The following is a 22,495-nucleotide window of genomic DNA, read 5'->3' as shown; positions in this document are numbered from 1 at the left end:
CATTAGAAATGGAAGAGAACGGAGGTCTGGAGCGGCCGCAGACAGAGGAACATACTTTGAGGGTTAAAAGATGTCACTGGTTCCCTCAGTTTAATTATCTTCAAACCACAAAATTGTAACTCGTTCTCTCAATTCAATATATGTGTGGCCAAGTTATGACTTGTTCCCTCAATGTAACGGATTTGTGGCCACAAGATATAGCCTGTTCCCATTCAACAGTTTATATCTTGGGGTCACAAATCAACCAAACTCAGGGAACAAGTACCATCTCACGGCCTAAAATAACTCAACTGAGAGAACCGGATAAATGTCGTGGCCACAAAACATGGCCTCTCCTTGCAGGACATTGAAGTTGAGGTTTTGACCCTGAGGACTTTTGCCAACTTCGGGACGGTAAATCCCGCAGTGTTAAAACACTGTCCCTAATTATGCACTGATGCAGACGCAGCACCACAGCACAGAGGGGCCCACACATCCCGCCCACACAGAGTCAACTTCCAATACTCATCAGTCAACCTTCACAACTTTTCGTAATGACATAATTGCTTTAATTTGCAGAAATGGAGAGTGGCTTCCTCGTACACCTGCTGCTGCCTGTCTGATTGAACGTTTGGTGAAATTCTGTGGTACAGATTTGATAATTACAGAAGTATCCTGTGCAGGAATCTCCAGTCGCTGCTCATCAGCTGTATTTCCGTACCTCTGAGGTGTCTCCATCCCTCAGTGTGTCCTCACTTGTGTGTTTGTTTATTTTTATATTCTCTACCTATAAGCTGTTGTCCCTTGAGGAGGAAATGTGAGCCACGGCTCACGGGGGGGGGGGGGGGGGGGGGATAGAGGAGGAGATCAGAGGGCAAACAACACATATACACATTGTCCCACGTCACATTTCATAAGCCGACCCCTGGAGAAAAACCCATATCCCCCCACTTGACCCTCCCTCCCGTCTATTAAACCCAGGAAAAGCAGCAAAGATAAGGCAGTGGTGGCTTGCAAACACTGATTTTGTCTGGAAGTGATTGGATGTTGGCTCTGTGCTACAGCATTCTCAGACTCAGGGAAAAAAGCTTAAAGGGCTCCAGATAGATCTATAACACAGGTCAGGACCCTTCCGTCCTGCATCTCCCCCCCCCCCCCCCCCCCCCCCCCCCCCTTGTCTTGTTCAGGCTTAATTGGCTGCCATCTGACCCAGACACTGGCTTTTTACTCGGACAACTCTTCCCAAAATGCCATTCAACCGTAGGGGTGGTCGTAACAAAAGGCTTTGGAGTCGATAGATCCAAATCAGTCAATACAGACACCCATACGGAGGGCTTAATGCCAGCAGAGCAGTTGACTATTATAGCTTTTCTTCTTATTTGACTATTTCTGTCATTTCTTTCTAGAGGCAATTCTTGGACACGTGTGGCAGTAACTTAGCAACCAGCCAGAGAAAAGAGCAGGGCACAGGGATAAAGATTCAATAAATGGACAAGTGCAGAGATAAAAAAAAGCATTGTCTGCTCCTGCAAGCCCACCACACACGCCGCCACCATCGCCACCGTCACCGCCGCCGCCGCCATACCTCCTAAAGTTCAATTCTATGGGGCAATCTTAAATCCTATTTTCTGCCTCATTTTCTTTTTTTGGTTTGTTTTCTCATCTTATAAGCTATTTCAACGCCATGATGCACTCGAATGGGAAGAGGTGCAGACACTTATCAGATTCCCAAAAATGTTGTGAGGCAGACAGAGAGCTTGGCTGGACTCTCCAGGAAATGCAGAGCTCACGGCAAGGTCAGCCATTTCAGACGGAAGAAGAAATGGCTGATGACAATCACCAGCTCCACTTTGATCAGATTATTATTTTGTCCCCACCAGGGGTCCTTCTACCACAACTCCTCAACATGAGGCTTCACGTCAGCTATTCCAGGGTCAAGTCGAGTTAAATGTTATTCATGAAACCCTAAATTACAAATCACAGTTTGCATCGCGAGGCTTTACAGTCGGTTGAAGGTACAACACCTTCTGTCCTTAAAAAAAACAAAAACAACAACAACAACAACCCAGGATTAGGAGAAACTGGAGGAAACCCTTCACGCCCAAAATTATGTGATGAATGAATTTGGACCGTGAGCCACGCGACCTCCTGCTCACTCAGGAGACGGAGCTCGCAGGCATGTGGGGGAACTAACAGAGAGACAAATATATCATCGGGTGCACTGAACAGAGCCACAATCACAAGATAACATGCATGTGCAGAAATTCCTGACAGGTTGGGCCGCTCATTTCTAGTCAAGCAGCAGCGGTAAATATTTAGCCGACTGATGCAAATTGAGTCGGCGAAGCATTCAAGGAGGACGAATGACAGCATGAGGAATATTAAAAGCTGGTTCCTGAGCGTGCAGAGTTGCAGGAATTGTAAAGATTTGGGACAGAGCAGGTGCAAGTAGAGGCGGTGCAGACTTGATGAAGAAAAAGAAGGAATTTTTCAACTTTTTTTTGCGGGGGGGGGGTCTTTTATTCATTTATCTATTCATTGTGATGTTTTTTCAAAGACTTAACTCATGCGAACGTATTGCTTGGATTTTACTGACTGATCTTGAGACCACAAATGTAAATTATTGTGTTGTAGGCCAGAAACTGAACTGGGCAAGTTTTCTTGTTTTCTTGTTTTCTTTTCTTGCTACATCCTCAAGAATTACTTCCCTCGGCCACTTAATTCATTTAAAGGAACGCTGTATCTAGTAGGCACTATACTTCAAGTGTGACAAGGTAGATGTTAGTTAAAAGCGTCCAAGCAGAACCAGTATCTTAATATCTTCTGTATTTTTAAAGCTACATGGCAACGGGGAGTGTCTTTATGAAACAAGAGCTAAGTCATTCGTACATGTAATTAATGGAGGGATCTAATTGATTGCAGTGTAACTTACTCCCATGTTGTGGGGCACTTTTTCCCCACAATAACAGCTGTAACCCACTTAAACACTGCAGCTCAAGTACAATGAACAGTAACACCAGTAAATGTAAACTAGACAACATCACTCTTGATTTTGAACACAACGAACCTGAGATGTGTCTGTAACACACCCTCTCCAAAGCATGCTGGGAACTGTCAGCCTACCCCAGCATGCTACAATATTTTGTCTCTGTATGGCCACCTAAAACTCAAAATGTGACCAATGCACTGAATGTCAATCTGCAAAACTCACATGGAGGCGCCATTTACCTGTACAACAACAGTTTAAATGAATTATTTGATTGGTAAATTAAGGTTTTATCAGGTTTTACAAATAATGTTTTTTTTTTCCATCGGTGCTGTTTTATTCTGTTATTTCCCCCCCACTCCTGTTCGTCCGGAAACAATTAAATAAGCACTCTTCTACGCAAGACTGTTTGTTTGCTCGTGTATTTGATAAATTAACTTGCAGTTTGACGTTGACACAAAGTTTAACTCACTGAGAACATGTCCTGAGAATCAGAGGCGCTTTTTTTTTTTTTGCTGAAAAGTTATTTTCATACTGGCAGCGCTTTGTAAAGCTTTCTCCCAAACTTTTGAGACGTCAACAAAGCTTCTGAGCCATCCTGGGATCGGTGTGTGTGAGCCATGAACGCTGCCTGCTCTCTGACGTATGACCTGGAGCTTTGATGGATGAGGCGAAGTGACCCAACACGCGTTAAGTCAAGTCAAGAATGAGGAAAAGCGTCGGAGCTGCAAAGTGAAGAAGCCCAGAGGAAACTCGGTCGAGTCGCCGCTCCTTTCCAGCCATGGCAGCTTTACACCCTGCACTGATGTTGCTTCTCTGTTTGTCATCAAAAGTTCTCGGTAAGTTGTGTTGCTTTTTTTCTTTTTTTTTCTGGCAGTGGAACGAATGTGGGCTCGTGTTTTAGTCACTGCTCGCCGGCCTGAGGTGGACCTTAGATGGCTCTACGCGCGCTTCTCCTGCCGGAGCCTTGGCCGGGTTTCCTTACAAGGGAAGGAACGCCTGTGTTTCCCAGTGAGGTAACCAGGGATCCTTATTTCCCACAGTTACGGCGAGATAAAATATAGAAGTAAAACTCCTCCACAACCCTTTCTAAAAACATTTCCTCTGCCAGATGTATTGGCTATTATTGAAGAACTGGGGTTTTGCAGTAATACCATCAGATGTCTTGTTTTGTTTTTTTGTTTACTTACATATCATGCAGTAAGTCAAAGATATATTAAATGTCTGTGGTGTATTTTTATATCCATACATTGATGATATCCTGTGATATTGTTGCCTTTTTAGGTAAATTAACATTGGTGACTGTGCTGGTGTGAGTGTGATGGCCACACCCTTAGATGAGTAACACAAGGGTTTGAAATCTCTTTAAATAATCTGCTCTGAATGTAAAAATTGTTGACATTTACCAAATTGTCATTCATGCTCTCATATTGAAGATATTAATATTTCGGGGGAAGTAAAAGACTCTTAGGTTATCTTTATAAGTCAGTGTAATTAAATGTATCATGGGATTTGTGTGGGTTTGATGGTCACAGGTTCCAACATTTGCACATCACGAGGAGCCACGACTTGTCGCCAGTGTTTGGCGGTTCACCCCAGCTGTGCCTGGTGCTCTAAGGAGGTAAAGAAAGAGTACAAGTGTAGCAGCCACACATGCCTGTTTGCCCCTCCCATTCTTTCCTCAGCAGCGTGTCAGAACACAAACTTTATTTCCAAACTGCATTTTTCCTGAGTTCATCCTGTGTTTGTTCATGTAGACTCTCCTGCAGAGTTGTAACATCTGACCCAATATGGGTTTACACAATGAAATGAGGACAATAAATATTTTCAAATGATACTCGAACTCCACTCCTGTTTGAGCGCCTAAGGAGAACTGATGTGGTCGTTACAGAAATTTGGGAAGGGAGGGTCCAGTGTGTCCCGCTGTGACCTGCAGCAGAACCTGCTGGATGGAGGGTGCGGTGAGGGCCATGTGGAGTTTCCCTCCAGCACCTTGTCTATCGAGGAGGACAAGGACCTCAGCGACAAGGCCTCTGGGACGGCCCATGATGTCACTCAGATAAAGCCTCAGAAAATCCACATTGTGCTAAGACCAGGTAACACAATCAGACATCAGCGCACTCGCAACTGTTGATAACGTTCAACGTGACTCACGAGGAGGCTGGAATATTGTCTTTATTCCGCCGCTTAGTTTGAAAGGCATTTCAGGCAGCTGATCTTGATTTGCAGACATCTGGACTTGAGTCGTACTCCCTGGCAACACGTCCGAGTGCGGCTCACATGGGCTTTACCTGGGTTAGGTGGACTTCAGCGGGGTTTTAACTGGGCATGGGCTCAGAGTGGGCAGACTGGTGAGATCACCCGCATGTTGTGATCTCAAGAGTTGAGCCCCGGAGTTGTGTCTGGATCTCCTCCGATCGAGAGCGACTCTGACAGGGTGGAGTACACGCACCGACAGAGAAGTTCCTTCAGCCAATCAGTGTAACAAAATATGCGCAACACCAAGTAAATCCAGTAGGAAAAATGTTAAAAATGTCTTTTCCGGTAAAAAGAAAACAACAACCCTCATTAGCATGTCCTCCTGTTCCTAATTTCTGTTTTTGACTCTGTATAACTGCACTAGCGGCTGTGTTTATTCTTCTAACCCTACCACTAGATGCCATTTTCAACCACTTTGTTTTACCAGTGTCGGCTCATATCCACGCCATCGTCCACAAAAAACTGATTAGGAGCTACATTACTGTTGGGGGGGCGGGGGGGGGGAGTTAGAGCACAGTCTTGGTTCCATTACTCTGCAATTTCTCCCAGTGGCTCTAGGACAGGAGGGGATCCAGATGTACTGATGCAGAGCTCAGGACAGAGATGATCTCACCGGGCTAGTCAGGACCCACATGTGCTAAAAATAGACAGGGGTACTGCATGGATCCCGAGTGGGTTACCTTTTTTCCCATTTGGCCCCTCTTAAGAGCCAACCAAGGGCCCAGCATCAACATATCGAGTCTAACCAATGTGGGGCCTCCATAAAACACTTCTGGTTCAATAAGCAGCACTGCTTAGTTGTTACTGGTTACGTTACAGTACATCCTCCTGATGATGTGGAGGACTCACACAAACTCAGTGTGATTACATCTTGAGTCATCACCGTGACTCCACTGAGTAATCTGACTGAAGGAACTCTCCTCAGAATGAGAAACTGCTGCTCAGCAAATACACCTCACATCCAGACCACACTTTATCCTCTGATGACTCATTTGAACCTGTGGGGTTTTGTGAGAAGGGTGCATTCAGGAGACTTGACCTGGGACTCTCTTCAGACTTTGACCAAATGACTTGAGTCACATGTTTTTTTATTTGCCATTCCTCCTTTACCTTATTTGTCTCCTCCTCCGACTCGTCCTTCCCAGGTGACACCAAGCGTTTCACCGTGTCCGTCAAACAGGTGGAGGACTATCCTGTGGACCTGTATTATCTGATGGATCTTTCATTTTCGATGAAGGACGACTTGGCTCGCCTGCGTACTTTAGGCAACGAGCTTGCTGCTACAATGGGCATGCAAACAAGCAACCTCCGCATGGGTTTTGGAGCTTTTGTGGACAAGACCATCTCCCCTTACATGTACACGTACCCTCCAAGGGCACTGACAAACCCTTGCTATGGGTAGGTGGGCCACAGATTGTTGAAGTTCTCATTCATAGATTTCCTATTCTAATGTCTCTCTCTCAAAATCTATAGGATTAATCAACATTGCCTCGCTCAGTTCGGGTTCAAGCATGTGTTGTCACTGACGGAGAAGGTGGAGCGCTTCACCGAGGAGGTGGAGAAACAGCAGGTGTCTAGAAATAGAGACGCTCCGGAAGGCGGATTTGATGCCGTCATGCAGGCAGTGGTGTGCAAGGTACGAAATACAAAAAGTGACAAGTTAATTTACACATCGTAGTCATGGAAACATCATTCCTGTCATATTGTGCTTCACTGTCCATTTAATGTAGGAGAAGATCGGATGGCGTGCAGATGCTTCTCACCTTCTTGTGTTCACCACTGATGCCAAAACTCACATCGCTCTGGACGGACGTATAGCTGGCATTGTCCAACCAAATGATGGGCAGTGTCACCTTGATAGTGACGACATGTACAACAAAACTACTGTGCTGGTAATGAGATACTTGCGTACATCATAGAGTCATCATTTAGCGACTCCACAGACTCACCCGTTCCCCCCTTGCGTTTCCCAGGACTATCCCTCCCTGGCACTCATGACTGAGAAAATGTCTGAAAATAACATCAATTTAATTTTTGCCGTGACGAGCTACATGGTGCCACTTTACAAGGTAAATAAACTACTTGTACCACAGAAGTTATTTTTTATAAACACACATGAATTAGTTTGTCATCTTCCTGCCATGCTTGCCTTCCCAGGAGTACAGTCAGCTCATTCCAGGAACAACTGTGGGAACGTTGGACACTGACTCTGGGAATGTTATTCAACTCATTGAGGAAGCGTATGCTGTAAGAACTTCCTGAATTTTGGACAATAAAGGGAATGTGCAAATCACGTGTCTGACCAACCTGAAACAACATATCTGACTGTTGTTTTTGTTGTGAGCAGAAAATTCGCTCTAAAGTGGAGCTGGAGGTGCTGGGAGACCTTGAAGAGCTGAATCTCTCCTTTAATGCTACTTGCCTGAAGGGAGAGGTCATCCCTGGAGTCAAGTCTTGTTCTGGCCTAAAGATTGGAGACACGGTATGTTGAGATGCATTTATAGGCCACGTGTTGCATCTAAACACTCGGAATATCACAGAAAAGTTCCCGTTCTTTAGGTTACATTCAGCGTGGACGCTCAGTTGCGTGGCTGCCCGAAGAAGAAGAGGCACTCTTTCATCATCAAACCTCTCGGCTTCAAGGACTCCCTGGAGGTCACAATGGATTTTGCTTGTAGCTGCCAGTGTGAGGAAAACGCCGAAACCAACAGCAGCTTCTGTAGCAACGGCAACGGGACCTATGAGTGCGGTGTGTGTCAGTGTTATCAGGGTCGTCTTGGCCCTCGGTGCGAGTGCTCACTGGAGGACTACAGTCCCGCTGATGATGCCCACTGCATCCCGAAGCCAGGGAGCCCCATCTGTAACGGGAGGGGTGACTGCTTATGCGGACAGTGCTCCTGCCATGCAAATGAGTTTGGTCAGGTGTGGGGCAAACACTGCGAATGTGACGACTTCAACTGCCTGCGCTTCAAAGGGGCGTTGTGCTCTGGTGAGTAGATCCACTTCATTCTGTCGCATTTATACCCGTGACACAGCGCATGTAGCATTCTCTCAAGGTGGCGCAAGGTGTGACCAGCTGGTGCATTCTGGTGAACCATCTCCCTCACCTTCATTCATGCTCATTCAACTGGAAGGGCATAGTTATTTCATCATGTATACGGTGTGGTTTATTTTATATATTTATCAGCCCCTATCTTCCAGCCATGTTACCAGAAATGATGAGCCTCCCCCTTCCTTTCTTTTCTAGGAAGGAAAGGGACACACGCCCCACCTGTACCCAGTCACCAGTCACTTTTGGGCTGTAAACACATAGTTTACATAGTTTTATGTTACTTAGTTTGTCAAATGAAAATTCCATGGTAACCCTTGTTTGCAGAGGAAATTGAATAATCACATCCATTAGCAGTTAACATAAACAGTAACGCTTACAAATTACTAATCCTACGTCAGGCTTGTAAACTGTGTGTGTGTGTGTGTGTGTGTGTGTGTGTGTGTGTGTGTGTGTGTGTGTGTGTGTGTGTGTGCGTGCGTGCGCGCGCATGCATGCGGCATTAAAGGCCACTTAAGAGAACACAAACAATTACTGCTTGGACTTATGTTTTGGGTCATTATCTTATATTAGGATGAACCCCTGACCAACTAGGCTCATACCAGAGGGCATTGCATGCTGCTGCAGAATGCTGAGGTACCTACTCGATGGCGTGCAAAGATCCTGCATGCTGAACCGAAGAGTTCAAATTTTGATTCATAATAAAGTCTTCAGTAGTCCAGTGGCGGTGTTTCATGGCCCAGGCAAGCCTCTTTGTCTTATTGTGACATCTTAGCAATGGCTTTCTTGCTGCAACTCGTCCTGTCAAACCTGGAGCTCTAAGTCTTCACTTCACAGTTGAAACTGAGACTTGTTTACAGCAACTGTTTGTTGTTGAGCTGTTGTCCTGTGAGCCACCGATAACACAAGCTGTTAATTCTCTCTCAGAAACTTGTCATCTATTTTAGTTGTGACTTTTGGTCTGCTGAACCTCTTCCTGTCAGAGCCCCCCCCCCCCCCCCCCCACACACACACACACACACACACACACACACCCCGGGTCTGGCTCCAGGGCAGGGCCCCTGTACCACGCCGGCATGGGTACACAGACTCCTAGTTCTTGTATCCATGAAGGGTCTTTTGAACCGTTCTTTGTCTGGCCTTTTGCCTCGGACCAGTCTGCCTTGGGTGACCCTACCAGGGGCAAAATGCCCCCGACAGCATAGCTCCGAGGGTCATTAAGGCTCTCAAACTCCTCCACCACAATAAGGTGACGGTTCCAGGAGAAACATTAAACTAAATTGTGTTTCTAATATTCTTCCCTTCTCATGCAGTATAAATGAGCTGGCCTCAGTATAACGCCGTTCTCTGACAGTTAAAATTGAACACCGACTGCATGGCGGCTGTTGTATTGGATCATGTTTGAATGTACATGTGTACCTAATGAAATGGCTGCTGAGTGGCTGTGCTCGTGAAGTGGATTGTTGTTTACACTGTAGAAATGTCGAGGGACGTGGACATCCGTCTGACAGAGATAGTCTGGGATAAGATCCTATTAAGGTTCATCATGAGTGGCACCAGCCATTCATGTAAAATTTAAACAATGAAAAGAAATTGACTCATCGGGTGATCTGAACTGAACTGACCCTTGTTCCGGACTATCTTTGGGTACTTTGAGAGTTCCAAACCAAAGACAGACTGAAGCGTTCAGTGTTTGCCCCTGATGGGAACAGCATGACCTCACAAGAATATGGAAGGGTCGTGTGTGTGTTTACAAGCTGAAATTATCCCAGACTATGACATGCTTATGTCAACGAGGAGGAGTCTCAAAGGTATGTTGTTTGGCAAAGGAAATTTTAGAGCAGTCACACAGGGCTTCACCTCATCTACACTGACACACACATACACACACATACAAAGCTAAAACTGGTGTAGGATAGAATTTAATTCGGGGCCCTTAAGTCGCTGCGCCTCAGTAAAGTCATGATGCTGTTGTCTTTAAAGAATGAGTGTCCCTCGGCCCCAGCTCAATTGGAGTTTCTGTGACCCGTGACTCCAAAAAGCTCCAACCCCGTTATGTTCCCTGTGGCTGTATATTCCTTGCTCTGCTGAGGGGCTGTTGGAGAACCAGGGAGCAGGAGTCAGCAGGCCCGGCCCGAGGGCCAATAAATATGAGGGGAGAGGGAGCAGGAAAGTTTGCATTCTTCTGTTGGAAGTTTGCCCAAACTCCTCTGTCGCTGTTCTCGGTTCACTGGATCCTCTGTCCTCTTAACTGCTGTAGTTTTCTGTCTTCATCTTGCCACCTGACAGACAGACAGACAGACACACACACACACACACACACACACACACACACACACACACACTCAAAAGCCTGCGCATGTGATGAATGTTTAAGATTTGTCTCCAGCCTAGCAAGAGAGTGGGATGGTGTCAAACCTTTAAACTCCTTTTTATATGTGTGTGAATCCACTTTACAACAAATAAGGGAAACAACAAGACGATTTTTCACTCCCAGCAGGTACTGCAAAAAAAAAAAAAAATACCCAGTGAGAACCTGGTCAAACCTTCCCCTCGTCTCAGTTGTAATCTTGTTGACAGACAAAGCGTGATTACTCAGCAGAGGCTGCAGTGAGTAATGAGTGGGGTTGTTAACCATTAACTTCTACGTCTGATCCTGCTTCAGACTACAGGGGAGGCCGTCATGATGGCGGTTGGGGAGTTGCCTCCTGGAGTTTGCAACACTGGATCATACATGAAGAGCTGTGGAATTAGAGACCCTTGACCCCTCCGTGATATTTCATGACCAGTCTCTCCCCCAGTCTGATCCAGATGGGGTGTGACTCACTCACTTTGCACTTAGTCATCCTTTGCCAAATCTTGTTTGGTTTTCTGCTTGGAATCGTATCTCTGGGGTGCTGCCTTTGTTTCTAAGGTGCCAAAGTGTATGTGTGCCTCTCTCTCTCCTCTCTCTCTCTCTCTCTCTCTCTCTCTCTCTCTCCCCCCCTCGCTCTGTGTGTGTAATCCAGGGAGGAACGCTCACCCACAGATTCTGACAGTAGATGATTGTGTCACTTCAGCAGTGTTGCTGGAAAGATCTGGCCTCTAAACATGAGCAGCGGAAGTGTGTGTGTGACAGCTGTTAGGAGTCTGTGTACTTTCCCGATGTGCTTTCATAGTCTTCTCAGTGCACATTTCCTTTTGTTCTGGTTTTTCCGTCAGACTCGGAATGATTAAGACTTAATGTACTTTCCTGTGGAAGATTACGTTTGAAAAGGCAGTCATTTGTTTTGGAGATATGTTGTTTGTTAGCACCAGAAAGAGGGATAAGATTCCAAGTATTCAAAGGATTATTAGATGATGAAATTAAAACCAACTCCTTCAAGTACATTTTTACAGCCACTGCTCTCAGATACTGCTTTAAAATAGAATTAAATAAATCTGTAAATGAACACAGCAGGACTACACTATACCAGACACGAACGACACATGTGCCCGAGCATGCAATATGCTTTCAAAACACATGGCTTTGTCGGCAAAACATGTATGCACATGCGTGCGCACACATATTCGATTTTGCAACTGTGTAATGCCTCTCATCATTGTGGTTTGCAGGGCCCCACCAATACAGCAACAAATGCATTAAAGATTATATTGTGCAACATTTCTAAGTTTACATTGTCTAAAAAATACAAGCCTTAAGTTTGATACTTTGCATTTCATTTGGTCACACAGTTGATTAAACACAACTCTTTTGTTTAAAAAAAATTCTCATCATGGTTGGCGTCGCCGGGTCGCCCTACAATTGAGTAAACCACAAAGTGTGAGCTTGATTAGCTGTACGCAGCCTGAATGAACTCAGCAAATGGCTAATTAACAAATTAGCATTAAGTTGTTCGATGCTTCTTGTGGCTCTTTAATTTAAGATAAATGGCAACATGACACTTATCAATCATGGTTGTTTAACCAACTCGGGACAACAACTCCCATGATCCCACGCTATTTTACATTCAAAAAAAGACTTTTTTTGTGACTGTTTTGATTAAGAGACACGTTGCGGCAGAATTGACATTCTGTGCATTCAAGACTAAATATTTGTGTATTAAAACTGAAGTTCTCTTTCAGATCACGGGAAGTGTAGCTGCGGGTTCTGCGAGTGTGACTCCGGCTGGAAAGGAGAAAACTGTAACTGCACCACTCGCACAGACACCTGCATGTCTCACATCGGCATGCTGTGCAGCGGTCGCGGCAACTGTGACTGCGGAGCGTGTCAGTGCACTCAGCCTGGGGCCTACGGCGCCACCTGTGAGAAATGTCCCACCTGTCCTGACTCCTGCACTATAAAAATGTGAGTAAACAAAAAATGACAGCAAAATAACAGAACAACTGCATGCAACATGATTTCTTATGCACCACCAGTTAAAATTTTGAGAAGACCTGCATTTCTCCAACTTTGACTGCATGCAGTTTAGTCCTCTTTCTTTTATGTTGCTATTTTAGCATCGACCTTTCAGTGGGAAAGTTCAAAACTCAGAAGTGGGAAGTTTTGAGAGCTCTTGGAAGTAGTTTAGCTGTCAATCAAAATGACAGCATTTTTGGTGAAAGATGAGTAATGTAAGTCTGAAAAATTGAATTGCGTCACGAAAAATATCCATTTTTTTTTTTTTAGATATTCTTGAAAAGAGAACTATAAGAAATATTATTTTTCATTTTTTGGCAGAACCCCCAGGGATACCACTTAAATTTGCACCATTATTCACTGGACTTTTCATAGTTTACCCCCCAAAAAAGGCCGTATTTTAAAACCTTTAACGGTACTTTAAAACTTTAGGAAAGTAAGGATGTTTCATGGCAACATCTTTTCTTTAATATGTTTGTATTTTCACTCTCAAGAGGCGTAGTTGTTATCGGCATTTTAAAGGAACTGGTTGCTTAAACTAGGGCTCCAGAAATGAGTAGCCCTGCTTGTGCAGCTGTATTCTTAAATATGGACATTTTTTTTCCTGCCATGTATTATAAAGTAGCTTTTCATTGACAACAAATTAAGAGATCACCTGACCAGCTAAATACTGACACATACTCTCGTCCAACCAGAACATTTCTTTTGCAAATAACATGAAGCCGTTTACCGCAAATTATATCCGTCATTATATTCCCACATCCCAACAAGATAACAAACTTCTCAAACACAACATTTTTAAGGGACCCAGGTGGGTTTTCATTCACAACAGCACGGCTCTCGGGCTCCTGGCAGTCAGTCTTCACAGGTTTGATAGGTTATAGCTGTGCTTTTCTACTCTTTTTCCGTGTTTTTGGAACCAAATCCTGCCTCTGAAGACGATCAGGAGCCCATCAGACTGTGAATTTTAAAAGGTGACCGAATGGGACTTTGTTTGCAGGGCGTGTGTGGAATGTCAGCACTTCCAGAGAGGACAGTACATTGAAGAAGACAGCTGCAGTCGGATCTGCAGGGATGAAATTACGATAGTGGATGAACTGGGTGAGAGCGCTGCTATTGACGTCTGCCTCTTTACCACACAGATGATCCTGAGGTCATCGAGTGGTCAAATCATACGATATCCTGACTCCTGTTATACGTGTGTTTATTCTTATCAAAATCCATCCTCTTTCTTACCTTTTTCTCCAGTTTACCACGAGAAAAATGCAGTGAACTGCTCATACAAAGATGAGAACGACTGCGTGGTGCACTTCCAGTACTACGAGGATGAAAGTGCCAAATCCATACTGTTTGTGATAAAAGAGCCAGGTACTTCTAGTCTTTGTGTGCATATGAGACATTTAAAGTATCAGAGAGGAGACTATTATGTTTTAGGTAGATTCTTAGTACAGAATGTTCTTGAAACCCACGTAGTCTGGCGGTCTTTAGCAGCAGAGGAACAGTTCGTACATCTGTTAATGAGCAAGCAGAACACCTCCGCAGCCAGTTATCCACAGGTACTCTCACAGGGGTTCCCAAAGAAAGGTTCTGGACCCACAGGACGGTCTCAAGATGAGGGAGGCACAGGATGATCTCCATATATCAAATCAAATTCATAATGATTGGAAATGTTCTAATTTAGCTGCAATTGTTCCAAACAACAAAGTAGACCCCTGGGATACAGAATATGAACACAGTATCATCAAAATGCACAAAACCTTTTTTTTGTTTTTTGTTTTAAAAACACTTGTGTTACTTTACTTCTAAAACGCCTTTGAGCACCACGTGAGCCCAACTAAATGATTCATTTCCCAATCAGAACTTGATCTGTTTGGCCTGTTGGCATTTGGAAAGAACCGCCACACAATTACAATTTTTAATCTATAGTCTGTTTGGCTGGAGTGTCCATGATCTGCCCATGGAGAATTCATCATCCCCCAAGTGTGGGGATGCAACCACAGGCACAGACTCCATCTACTGTGAACTACAGAGGGATTTACCCTGTGGCAATGAGATTAATGACAATCCCACAAACTTGTTTGGCGAGCATTTGACTGTAAGGTTGCGTTTATTTGAAAACAAAAAAAGGATGAGGTGTAGTGTTAATCACTGGTTCCTAGTCATATCACCGGTGATATGACTAGGAACCACCAAACAAGTTTGTGCAATGAGAATAATGAGATTAAGGAGAATCCCACAAACTTGCTTGGCGAGCATTTGACTGTAAGGTTGCGTTTATTTGAAAAAATGATGAGCTGGATGAGCGTCAGGACCCCCTGGCTTTGCTGTATCATATATATATTTATATATATTTATAATTTTACAGCGCCACACCTATTTGACTGCAAGTTTTTTGACTCCATAAGTACTGCACTTGACTGCAAGCATAATGAAACAATGAGTGAGCAGCCCCCCTCTCCTGTTCCTCCTCCGTCAGAGTGCCCTCAGGGTCCTGACATCTTGGTGGTCCTCATGTCGGTGGCCGGGGCCATTCTGCTGCTGGGTCTCGCTGGTCTGCTCATCTGGAAGCTGCTGGTCACCATCCACGACCGCAGGGAATTTGCCAGGTTTGAGGAGGAGAGAGCAAAAGCCAAATGGGACACGGTGAGAAACAATAACTACTAAACGCACACCAACAGCAATAACCGAGTATAGCAGCACTCTAATGGAAACGTTAAAGACAGTTTGTGTGAGATGGAATTGAACAGCAAACCTCCTCTTTACTTCTCAGGGTAACAATCCGTTATATAAAGGCGCAACCTCCACCTTCACCAACGTAGCTTACAGAGGCACCTGAAGACTAAAATGGGATGAGGAAAAACTCAGGGGTCAACGACGGAATGTAGCAACGCAAAAATGGACAAGAAGAAGAAGACCCTTTACACTGTCACGTGGCCAGCTACTGTTGCGAAAGGGTATTTATTACCCTCAGCAAAGTGATGGAACCTTTGTACATTTGGGGAAATACTGTCAGTCACAGGCAGTTGCTTTCTTTGACCTAAATTCTGACTTTATTCCACCACAACCGGAGAGACGATGCTGTTTAGAAGAGTGTAACTTAATCTACAAGAGCTTTTACCTCTTCAGAGTTTTTTGGTCTGGATTTTGTTCTTTTTAATTCTTTTAGTCACATGTTGAAACAGGTGTTGTCTAATAATTATACTACATCAGTGTAGAAAATACACACAAAAAAAACGTCACCACTCGAAGTCCCCTTCAACTCAGTGTATGTATAAATTGAATTAACTGAGCAATGGCAGATGAATCAGTCAGCTTGAAATCTTTTTGTGTATAAAATATATACATTTACATGGAATAAGGCCATCTCGTGATTTTGACCGGAGAATGTACAATGGAACCGTTACTAAAACCCCTTCACTGAGGCCTTGAGGCTGATTTTGTTTACAAAGGTGTTTTCTTGAGTACTTCTTTAACTCCTCGTCATCCCACAACTTTGTGTTTGTTTAGTTGTTGTTTTTTTTTATAATTGTGTGAAAAAATAACATGTCTTGCCTTTGCCGAATTGTAAATTCACCACTGTCGTGCTGTTGTTGTTGTTGTTTTGTTTTTTCAAGTTTTTTTGGATAAGAGCGGCCTTTATTGCACATCAAATGATAATAGATTTAATGTCGTAAATTGATACATTAGCAAGTTGCTTTTGCTGTTTTGTAATCTCTACGTGGAAGATAAGAGGACAATGCTGGGCATATTTGGGTTTTACAGTTTCTGGTACCTCATTCCTTTCTGTTGTGCACAGTTTTATGATATTTCAAGCGTTTAGCTGCACTTGCTGAATGAATGCATATAGATTCATTACACCTGACTTGGCCAACTTGCGTGTGATGGTTGACATTTGGGTTCCTTTTAACAAATGTCAGATCTGCTTTTACCCTTTATTTATGCCAGGCTTACTGAAGCCACATTCGCGTTTCAGATGAGCAGGATGTTGTTTAAAATCTCTGAAAAACGCTTCTTTTTTTTCGTCACTCTGAGCAGCTCATGACCTGTTTGATTTTTAAAATAAGAAATCAGTTCATTCTGTCGCCGGGCTTCAGTCACACACACACACACACACACACACACACACACACACACACACACACACACACACACACACACACACACACACACAGCAGACCATCGCCAATCTAAACAAATAAACGGTAATAAGAAAACACTTTTAATCACTGTGCCAGCCCAGTAGGTGTAAAACACTGCTCAAATGTATTTCTTGCCCAAGCTCTCACAAAATAAGGAACTATTTGGCACTTGGATATTTTATTTTTTTAATCAGAGGTACAGATATTAATTTTAAGGTTATTTTGATCGTACTTTATTTCACAAGTGACACTGCTTTAACGTGGTCGAACGTCTTTAATAGTAGAAATACGCACACATTCTTTAAGCACCTAGACTACTATCTGTAAAGTTACAATATTTCCTGTTGATGGCCCGATTTATTTTAAATATTTGCGCTCTCACTTTCCTGTCACGGCACACTTCATGGGCTCCAGCTGTCAAACATCTGATAGTGCAGTTACTGTCTTCTGTGTACAGTTGTTTTTTTTTTATATATATACTTTTTGTTTGTACTTAAATTGTAAAACAATAAAAAGGTACCTTCATCACAGGACCGTCAATGTTCATTTCCCTGGTGGTAAACACAAGGGTAGTGATGTGGAGTCTGTGACGTGCTACTGCTTATCTGTGGTGGAAGTAGACATTTCCTCGTAAATTGTAAACGTGCCCATAATTGGTCATGTAACATGTTAGATCGGTGGTATGAGGCATCCCTGCTGTCCTGGAGAACGTCTCACAGCATCATTGTTCAAAAATGTCGGTGTCAGCAGTATCTGGGGGGGCAGCCTTGACTGCTTTCCCTTTATAGAATAGCGGCTGAAGATTTTTGTGCAGAAATATACCAAGAAACACAACCAGGTTGCAAGGAAACGGCTGATGTATAAATGTAGAGACCATGCACGTGAGATGATGATTAGAAACGTTTAGAAAAGTTCCAGTTATCGTGATTGTCATAATAGTAACAATTTTAGATTCACGACAATTCTGTCATAGAACTCACATTTAGTGGATAGCACGAGAGATCAACTGCAGACTTAAAAGGTCTATAAAAATAATCCTGGGATATATCGCCCTCTAGTGTATAAACATTACGCTCTACTATACACTTCAAGGAGAAAAAAAAACAGTTTTTAAAATCTTTTTTAAATTCAGTTTTTGGACTCCGCAGCAACAACGGCAATAACATGGAAAATACTATCAAATTTAGTTCGTAAAATACAACACAAAGTACTGTGACAAATTAGTAATAGGTCTATAGAGGTTATTTAGCTTGAAACATTCCTTATCCACTGAATAAAAACAATGAAAATTTCAGATTATTAGTGGTATCGCATCCGGACTATATACATTTTATAAGAAGAAGAATCTTTCAAGGCAAGTGATTTTGTTGTTGTTTTGTTTTTGTTTTGTTTTGTTAGTTCCTATATTTCCTATAGTATATGAACGCAGCACGGACCTCCTCCCATTGCGTCATTTTCAAAATGGCGGCGCCCGATGCCGTTGTAGCCGGAGTGGAGGAAGGCAGTAGAGAACCAGAGTTAATTCTGTCAGATTCATCCACCAGAGACGCGAAGCGGCCTCAGTTCGGGACTCGTTTCCTCACAGACCCGCGGCAGGTCTTCCAGCACAACGCCTGGTCGGTAACTCTACCGGAAAACTTCACGTCCCTGTCGTCTGGCTGGGAAAATAGTAGCTTAGACCAGGTTCTGTCACTGAGCACAGTGGTCATTGCTGTTTCCATAAGGTTTTCCTCGCCTGTTATTAGTAATAATAGAATATTAATCATAGGATTGTGTGTGTGTGTGTGTGTGTGTGTGTGTGTGTGTGTGTGTGTGTGTGTGTGTGTGTGTGTGTTTCTGCATCATTTGTCTCCTGCTGAATAAAGTGTCTGCTGTCAACAGGGACAATGTGGAGTGGACTGAGGAACAGGAGACAGCTGCGAAGAAAAAAGTCCTGGAAAACAGTCAGCCTCTGCCTCCAGATAAACAAGGTGCGTGGCTGCTCCTTAGTCCAAGACGACTAACGGATTTTTGGCAGCAGTTTTTGGTTCTTGGCAGGGATTCCTGATGTCTGCGGATTCAGCAGGTATTGGTCATTTTCTAATACATCTGTATTGGTCTGGTGGGATGTACCAATATTTCCAGTATAATTTCCCAGTTTTACTCAGGTCTCTTCCTCTTTTGATTAAGAAAAAAAGACTTGAACACAAATGCAGTGTGTACATTTTGGGCTTTTCCAAATGTTTAAAAAAATAGAGAAAATTGTTATGGTTTTAAATTCATAATGTTTACCTATGTTTTCAGTTTGTAAAAGAAAAACGCAAATATTATAATTTTGTTGTATCAGAGATAGTAGCAGCATCTCTGGATATCAGCTATTAGCTAAATGGGTTTTAAGATATTAAAACAACAACAACAAAAATCAGTATTTTGCTTCCCAAGGAATTGTCTTTTGACAAAACTCTGAACCTGTAAGCAACTTCCTGCGACCCATTTTTCTTGTTTTCCAGAGGACTTTGACATCCGAGCCAATGAGTACTGGAATGATTTCTACACAAAACATGAAAATCGCTTCTTCAAAGACCGTCACTGGCTCTTCACGGAGTTCCCAGAGTTGGCGCCGCAGTGTGACCTGAACCACGAATCCCACCCTGAAGTCTCTGGTGTGGAACGCAGTCGGCAGGAGGGTCCAGAGGAAGAACAAAGCAGAGATGGTGGCGCCCCGCCTCTCACTGATGGCAACTTCCCTGGCTCCTCTGCCACATATCGCATTCTTGAGGTGAGAGATTCGTTTCAAACTAGTTTTGCCTGCACGTGAAATTAAATAAATAAATAAACAAGCAGTGACAGACACCATGCCCTCGCTACCCTCATGTCACACTTCACGGACGGACTCAGTGGATTTCTGCCCTGAGGCTACAAATTTTTACCCAACCCTAATCCAACTGTGGTCATACTTACGGAAGTAGAACTGACAGAATTCTGGTTGAAATCAGCCTTTTAGCAAGTTTTCAGCAAGACGGTAAACATATCAATGCAACTCTTGAATGTTTTTCATTTTTGTCGTCGTTCGCTGCGATTACAGATCCATTTTGAGCAGTCAGAATAAAATGTGTTTGGTCCTAAATTGTGTAGACTGGACTGAACAGGGACTCAATGGTGCCCCTTGAGGTGCAAAGTGGCACCACATAAATAGAACGAACTTAATTGGGATCCCCCCCAACTGAAACCGCTAAAATAACATCAAAACGGTTACCTCATCACGTTCTGTGGACAATTGTTGTTATTTTTGTCAAAAAAAACTAAAATAATTCCCTATTGCACATTTCAGGATTTCACAGGTTTTGGTGCTTGACATGCAAGTTTTTTTGTCTTTAGGATTGTTCTCTTGTGATAACCGTTACCGCTGGAGAGTTTGTGTTTCTCTCTCGTGATGAGCTCTGACGTGGTGTTCGCTGTACAGGTTGGCTGTGGCGTCGGCAACACGGTTTTTCCAATCCTGAAGACCAACAAGTAAGTGCAGACCAGGTGCTTTGGAGCTCTCAGGCCAGGTCTGACAAACACAGTTTTCTGCTTCTGTCTCGTGAGTTAACTCCTTGTTGCTGTGTGCAGCGACCCGGGGCTCTTTGTTTACTGCTGTGATTTCTCCAGCACGGCTGTGGAGTTAGTTAAGGTGAGGTGATGTTAACAAAGAGTGGTTTATATATGGATTTATCCGTGAATCGATGAATAAATGTTGTTTTTCGTGTCATCAGACTAATCAGGAGTACGACCCAAGACGCTGCTTCGCCTTCGTTCAGGACCTGAGTGATGAGCGAGCTTCTTACCCCGTCCCAGATGGAACCCTCGACGTTATAGTGCTCATCTTTGTGTTGTCAGCGTTGCATCCTGACAAGTATGGATTTTTTTTTTTGTCTTCCTCCTCTGCTCATTTATGTCCACTCAGATCCAGTCATTGAACATTGGACTCAGTTTGACTTGTTTTCCAGGATGCAGACGTCCATCAGTCGATTAGCGCAGCTGCTGAAGCCCGGTGGAGTGATGCTGCTCAGGGACTATGGGCGATATGATATGGCCCAACTACGGTTCAAGAAAGGTTAGTGGGGCAGGTTGAGGTCCACGTGGCCCACATAGCCTCTCAGAACCTTCAGAACAGGCAGTTATCACAGGCGATTACAAGGATGGAGATCTGATTATGTGTTTCATTGGCACACCAATGGAGCTCTTTGGGGTTTGGTCATTTTAAAAGACCGCCTCAACATGTTGAGCGCCCTCTAGTGGGCAGCAGATTTAATCTCCATATTTGAAAGCGAAATTGTTTTTATTAAAGCGGCATTTTTTTTTTTTTAAAAAAGGAGAAAAAAAAAAGGCTTGACATAATAATTTCTTGGTTCTTTAAAAGCAGTCTTTTAAACAACACGGTTTAGCTAGCCAAGCGGTAACTGTTGACTTTTGTGTGGTAATTAAAGGAGTACTCATGTAAACGATGAAAAGCAACCATGATAGTATTGCTATTTCATTGAAAAGTATTCATGTATGCATGGATACCATCCTGACTACATGATATAAGGATCTGACGGTCAGTTTAACGGCCGCCAATGAGGCTGCATCTTTTCTCTTGTTTGATCTCGTTAATGCTTCCCGTAGATTATTCGATTACAGCAGAAGAAGATGAGCAAGAATGAGTCGTCATCCTTTTTGTTTTAATGGGCCCTGGTCTCTTGCAAGTACGGACAGGAGGTTCTTGAAGTAGAAAAGCTTGAGAAACAGAGAATGTTACCGACAGCTCTTCATACAGGCGGCAATAGAAAGCCAAGACTTGTCAGACCTGTGGTCCGTTATGGCACAAACTAAAATGATGACGCATTCTTGAATTAAATGTTTTTAATTCCTTTTAATTTTTTTCTTTTTTTAATAATTTGACTCCATTAGGAAGATGTTTGTCTGAAAACTTTTACGCCCGTGGTGATGGAACAAGGGTGTATTTCTTTACACAAGGTAAGACTTCTTGTAGATTGTTTTTTTGGAAGTCTCCTGTTGCTGTTACTCACGGAATCAACGTTTCTGTGTGTGTGTGTGTGTTTGTGTGTGTGTGTTCCCGTCTTCAGATGAACTCCACGACATGTTCGCGACAGCAGGGCTTGAGAAAGTGCAGAACTTAGTGGATAGACGTCTCCAGGTGAACAGAGGGAAACAGCTCACCATGTACAGGGTGTGGATCCAGTGCAAGTATCGCAAGGCTTTCGTCACGCCACCTGAGACGCAGGCCTGAGCTGAGGAGAAAACCTACCTGGCTTCACTTTCAGTAACATCCGAAACCGAGCACTGAAATCAAGACTGTTTTTTTTTTAATTTATTTTTTTTTAAATATATTATTATCCCAAGGAAGTTTGGAAATGAGAATCTCTTTTATGATTCTGATAAAGGGCCTCCCACTATTTCAGTTGCCATAATGGTGTTTTATGATTAAGGGATACAAATGGTTTCATGTTCTGTTCAGTAATCTGAGGAAGGGCTGGTTACCTCTGTAGTAATGTTTCTATTCGCTCGGATGCTGTTTTTAACAATCAGATGGTTTTGAAGTAAGTGCCACGGTTTTAAGAGAATGTTATGACCTTTTTGTACGTGTCAAATGAATTAAAATTGCACATCTGTTTTACTTTCACTTCAAATCTGTGTGCAAGTGTTTCAACAAAGGATTCTGTAATTTATCAAACACGGATTAT

General features: G+C 43.4%; 2 protein-coding genes across 3 annotated transcripts; both read left to right on the top strand.

Annotated features, from left to right (window-relative positions):
• The first annotated feature begins 3,326 nt into the window (after positions 1-3,326).
• itgb3a (integrin beta 3a) lies at positions 3,327-17,320 on the top strand. Its single transcript, XM_086184540.1, has 15 exons — positions 3,327-3,804; positions 4,501-4,586; positions 4,857-5,061; positions 6,370-6,622; positions 6,698-6,860; positions 6,955-7,116; positions 7,198-7,293; positions 7,382-7,471; positions 7,572-7,706; positions 7,784-8,213; positions 12,378-12,600; positions 13,652-13,752; positions 13,900-14,019; positions 15,128-15,294; positions 15,422-17,320. The coding sequence occupies exons 1-15, from the start codon at positions 3,747-3,749 to the stop codon at positions 15,485-15,487; spliced, it is 2,355 nt and encodes a 784-aa protein (XP_086040666.1). The 5' UTR covers positions 3,327-3,746; the 3' UTR covers positions 15,488-17,320.
• A 901-nt stretch (positions 17,321-18,221) lies between these two features.
• Positions 18,222-22,424, top strand: mettl2a (methyltransferase 2A, methylcytidine). Of its 2 annotated transcripts, XM_086184513.1 has the most exons (9): positions 18,222-18,406; positions 18,672-18,760; positions 19,280-19,548; positions 20,233-20,282; positions 20,382-20,442; positions 20,525-20,664; positions 20,759-20,865; positions 21,702-21,767; positions 21,878-22,424. In XM_086184513.1, the coding sequence occupies exons 1-9, from the start codon at positions 18,252-18,254 to the stop codon at positions 22,039-22,041; spliced, it is 1,101 nt and encodes a 366-aa protein (XP_086040639.1). In that variant the 5' UTR covers positions 18,222-18,251; the 3' UTR covers positions 22,042-22,424. The 2 variants fall into 2 exon arrangements, with proteins under 2 accessions (XP_086040639.1, XP_086040641.1); XM_086184515.1 differs by lacking the exon at positions 18,222-18,406 and having other exon boundaries at positions 18,715-18,855.
• The last annotated feature ends 71 nt before the right edge of the window (positions 22,425-22,495 follow it).

This window comes from Aulostomus chinensis, chromosome 18 (assembly GCF_037954235.1).
Source record: "Aulostomus chinensis isolate RoL2024-O1b breed Wild chromosome 18, RoL_Achi_v1.0, whole genome shotgun sequence".
Lineage (NCBI taxonomy): Eukaryota > Metazoa > Chordata > Actinopteri > Syngnathiformes > Aulostomidae > Aulostomus > Aulostomus chinensis.
This window is presented reverse-complemented; position numbering and strand designations above follow the sequence as displayed.